At 34.6% G+C, this 4749-nt stretch overlaps 1 protein-coding gene across 1 annotated transcript in view; it reads left to right on the top strand.

Annotated features, from left to right (window-relative positions):
- Positions 1 to 2128: 2128 nt before the first annotated feature.
- Positions 2129 to 4749, top strand: part of POLN (polymerase (DNA directed) nu) — a gene marked incomplete at its 3' end in the record, with an annotated part of 25641 nt that continues 23020 nt past the window's right edge. The window contains exon 1 of the mRNA XM_009586948.1: positions 2129 to 2261. Within this exon, the coding sequence (XP_009585243.1) occupies positions 2129 to 2261 (133 nt within the window). The remainder of the gene's footprint in view (positions 2262 to 4749) is intronic.

Raw genomic sequence — 4749 nt, 5'->3', positions numbered from 1 at the left:
AATTTAACTTATGGCCTATCTTCTCCATTGATACCAGTCCATATGCATACTGGGCTCTTCAAAGGGAAAGAATTTTAAATTTACCGTTTGGACTTCTGAGTTTGCTCTTTAATTTATAATAATAGGCATTTGAATTCAGAGTCCTGATGCTTTCATACTTCTGCTTTCATGTGCATTGTTAGACTGTTTATCAAATTTTTATATAGCTTCCTTATACCAATGGAACTAAATAGTACTGTTTATCAAATTTTTATATAGCTTCCTAATATACCAATGGAACTAAATAGGCTTTAATAGAATGATAACTTCCAGTCTTTTATATTTTGATGGGATCAGCTGTGCGTGCTTTCAAGTGTTGTATATATTGATGAAGGTTAGTAACTTAGCTTTAACTTCAGTAACAGTAGTCTTAAAACTATTTTGATGGCAGACTTTTAAGTTTTATGTGATATAACTTATTTTTAAATGTTTAATTTTTTTTTTGAACTTACTGGTTGGATGTCTTTATATCTGGATTTCATGCTGCTTAACTCTATACATTGTGTTTATTATTAAATGCCAAACACTATAAATTCATTTCAGTGTTGTCAATATTTATGGTGAATCTGTGTGTTGGTTTTAGGTGTGTTCTCATGCCTAGTGTCTTGTTTATATTTAGTCTGCTAGGTTCTCATTTTGATATGCCCCTGAGGCTTTAAGACTGCCACTTCCCACCCTGAGAAGTCAGGGAGCGTTTTTACCCTGTGTAGGAAAGAAGCGTTGCTCTTAATTATAAAAGTTAGGAGGAGTTGTATGTGGGGAAAGATTCTACTTCTGATGCCTAGTATGTCATGGAAAAGGAAGCCATTCTGCCTCTCTCTCCCTTTAGCATGCTTACTATAAAATTTGAGCTAGATAGATATAGCCAATACTAATACAGGTGGTGGATGTTCCTCTTTGAATCTGGATACAAATGTTTGTATTTGTAAGTATTCAAACTTGCAATCTGCCTATGGTCCTGAGCTAAGAAAAATATTTCCATGTAAGCAGAGGAAATACTGTTTACTTGATGGTTAAACTTGACTTGAAAGTCTACTCATGCACTGGATTTAGTGGGAGAAGACCAGAGTAACAGGACTCCAGTTATTAACTTGTATAGGAATAATGTACTTAACAGCAGTTTTTGGTAAGAGCAATTGACTTGTACAGCTTGAATCCTTTAAATATTTTGAAAATGTTGGGTATTTATCTTGTATTTTTGGTAAGTTTTATGCATTGTTCTGGTCTAACTATATAAAGTCAACCAAGTCATCAGTATGGACACCATTGTTTCTAATTCTCCCATATGTGTTGTATGTAGGCGCTCTCAAGTATTTTGTATGTATTATAGAATATGGCTACAGGTCAACTGGAAAAGCAACTGCTTTTCAAAAAAGGATAAAATTTAGAACAGTAATAGCTGCAGTCAAACTTGTAGAGACTTTAGATGTTGCTGACCTGTTTCTTAAATTGACAAATGAACTATAGTAACTATTTTAATGTTATTAATATTTAATAGTGCTTGAGTACATCAATTATACAGTTTAAGGAATAGAGGTCTTTTTTGATAAGTCTTTTCTGAAATAACATATCACTAATGTTTGTATATCATGATAGTAATACTTGTTTCTTTCATCTTGTGTTGGCTCTATTTTTGCAGTTACTTGAAAGGTTTTTTCCTTGATAAAATCTGAGCACCAATAACAGTAAATGTATGCACACACTAGATATAGACTAGTTTAAAGATGTTGAGGAAGGGGGGAAATATTTCAGACATAAATGATAATTCTGGTTTTATTTGTCAGATTTTTTTATTAGAAATTAGCTTTACTTAATAGGACTGCTTAATTTTTTTATCGGTGTATTAGAACACTTTCACTGTTTCAAAGACGTTTTTGTAAATTATTATAATTTGCTAATTTTTATTTGCAATACTTAGAAACTGATAGGCATGTCAGGGAGGAAGTGTTATTTTCTATTGAGAATGAATGGCTGAATGTGTTCATTATATTTTGTCTTTAATTTCAACAAGATGTAACTGCAGATTGTTCTGTGGCCCTGATATCATGCATAATTTGTGTGTGTTCTCTGTTTAGGTTTAATCTTAAAAATGGAATGGTACACATCATACATAGGATGTGAGACTTCTAAAGTGCCTTTATCTGATACCGCTCAGAGGATTATGACAGCTTTGCAGTCTATTCCTGTAGGAGAAGTTCAGACTAGCAGAAAAAATAACCAGAGTGAGTAAATCTTAGCCTGTTGAAGTGTTTCTATTTTCAGCTGAAAAATTGAAACCCAAACAAACAAAGCAATATCAAACCTCTAGTCCCTATTTAAAAAGAAAAAAATGTGAGAGTTTAGGTTTCCAGGTTTAGAAAAGAAATTAAGCTGTAATTGTGACATTTGCTGGGACTTTTCTAATTAAATAACGCTATGTGAGTGCAAGGAACTAGGATATTTCCAGTACCCTCAATTTAATTTTTTTTTCTCTTCCTGCTCCTGCTATGTGGTATAGAAGTAGATGAGAATTTCAAACTGTTAATTAACTAATACTGTAAATTAAATGTATACATTAACTTGACTCTGGACTAGATTTAAAGATCATAGAGGTACTGGGAACTTAACCAGAAGGCCTGTGAACTCTCCAGATTCATGTCTGTCCTTTAAATATGTGTTCACTAGCAACTCACCACTTGTGAAATTCTAGGGGGAAGAGTGAACAAAAGTCCCAGAGGTAGACCAAATTAGGTAATGTTGAAAGTGCCTCAGCAGATCTTTGACTTTGTTGAGCAAATCTTACTCAGAATGTTGTGGATACTAGGGAGGTTTTGCAAGATAGAATTTTTATTCTTAATTCTTTGTATTTCATAGTCTGACAGTCTTGTAGCTCTGGAAAGAAGGAGATAGAAAGTTAGAGTTTTGCTCTCAATTTCGGTGGTCTGTTTTTTTTTCTGAGAACTAGATCCTGGAACATTATCTGGTCGATGGGATTTAAATCTAGCATTTGTTCTTGTATACATGGTGTTCGTTGCAGCCTCAGTTTTACGTAAATAACAGTTTGAGGAGTTCTTTCAGAAGTAAAGTATTGGATCAGTGGAGCTTAATGGTGTAGCAGTGAAAAGGGTAGTAGTTCATTGCTGTGTAAATCAGTGATACACATTTGAGGAAATATGGGATGGGTTCATTTTAAAATGGGACATTTGGACCAAAATCCAGCTTATTTTAAAGAAAATCAGATCTCTTTTCAGACTCAGTTTATTTGCCATTCTACTTCTCTTGCTACCTTGATATTTTTCCCTTCCTTAATTTTCCTGTCTGATGTTTTTTGTCTTAGACTTGGGAACTCTCTGTACTGTGCGATATCTGTATCGTGTTATGTTGTGCACTCTTGATCCATGCACTCTCTGTCAAGCTGTAAAATTACAGATTCTCTTCTTTTAAAAAACACCATGAAGGTGTCTGGTATCTATAGCCAAATGAGCTTGCTGTCTCTGTAGTGCTGCTAAATCCTTATTTGCTGGAGAGTGAAAGAACAGTATAAGCATTTAGTGGTGGCAGGTCACATGACTAGCTTTTCTTGCTCTTGTTTTCCATGTAGTAATTACTCACAATTGTTTCTAGTGTACAGGCTTAAGAACAAATGTATTTGAATTGCTTTTAGGAAACTGCCTGTGTATGTAGCTTTAGCTGATCAGCGTGGATCTGGAGAGAAGAAAAAGTTTGCCTCCCTTAAAAAAACCAAAACCTGTCATGTTAGTTGGTCTGTTTCAAACTGTATTGAACTGTATTTTATTGATAGATCTTTAAAGATTAAATTCTACTTACTGGAAAAACTGTTTGTCTTTAGAAGGTAAATACTGCATTCAAATAGGACAAATATCTGTGATGCTGAACTAGTGGGTGAAATTATTGGCAGTAGAGCTTGTAATGGTTCCATCTAGCCTTAAGGAGTTTGAAGGCAAGGATGGGTTTCTACTGCCATCTGGTGATACTTTTTCATAAACCAGAAATTTGAGGCTGCATAGCTCTTCAGATACCTGTCATACTGAATACTGTGTGCCGAAGGAGAGAAATGTAATCCTCATCATTTTCTCTGGAGGGTGAATTTGCCAAGAAAAAGTATCTAGCTGTGAAACAATTAAAAGCACTGAATGTAAACTCATTCTTAAATTATAATTTTATTGTGTAGGAAGCATCAAGAAAACCAAACCTAAAATGTTTGAAGCTACAAATACAGCTATGCCATATTCGCTATTCTAACAGCTCAGGTTGGAAGTCTGAGCTGGAGAAAAATAACTAATTACACATACAGACTGACATGAACCTGCATGTAATAACATAAAGTAATAAGCTTAGTTTCTTCTGGAGACTGTGCTATTTAGTCTTTGAAAATGCTTTTTTCAGTATTTTAAGTACAGGGTCCTGGTTTGCCTAGACAAAATTTTTTTAAAACAGGAAATAGAAATAGATTGCCTTACGCTTTGTTTGACATTGGTCATCAGCACATTACATTCAGAAAGTGTCTTGCTGCTGGTAATGCAAGTTTCATAGCTGAAAACAGCAGTGGAGTGTTGCACTTGGTATGGATCAGGAGTTAGAAGCGGACAAAATACGTACTTTGCCTATGAGGTGTCTTTTGTCTGGGCAGTAAAAGAATCTAGAGATAAAGGAATCCTAACTAATTGCAAACTCCGGAAAGGCCCACACCAGTGGAGTTCTCTCTTTCCC

Source organism: Fulmarus glacialis, unplaced genomic scaffold, assembly GCF_000690835.1.
Source record: "Fulmarus glacialis isolate BGI_N327 unplaced genomic scaffold, ASM69083v1 scaffold19450, whole genome shotgun sequence".
Classification (NCBI taxonomy): Eukaryota; Metazoa; Chordata; class Aves; order Procellariiformes; family Procellariidae; genus Fulmarus; species Fulmarus glacialis.
This window is presented reverse-complemented; position numbering and strand designations above follow the sequence as displayed.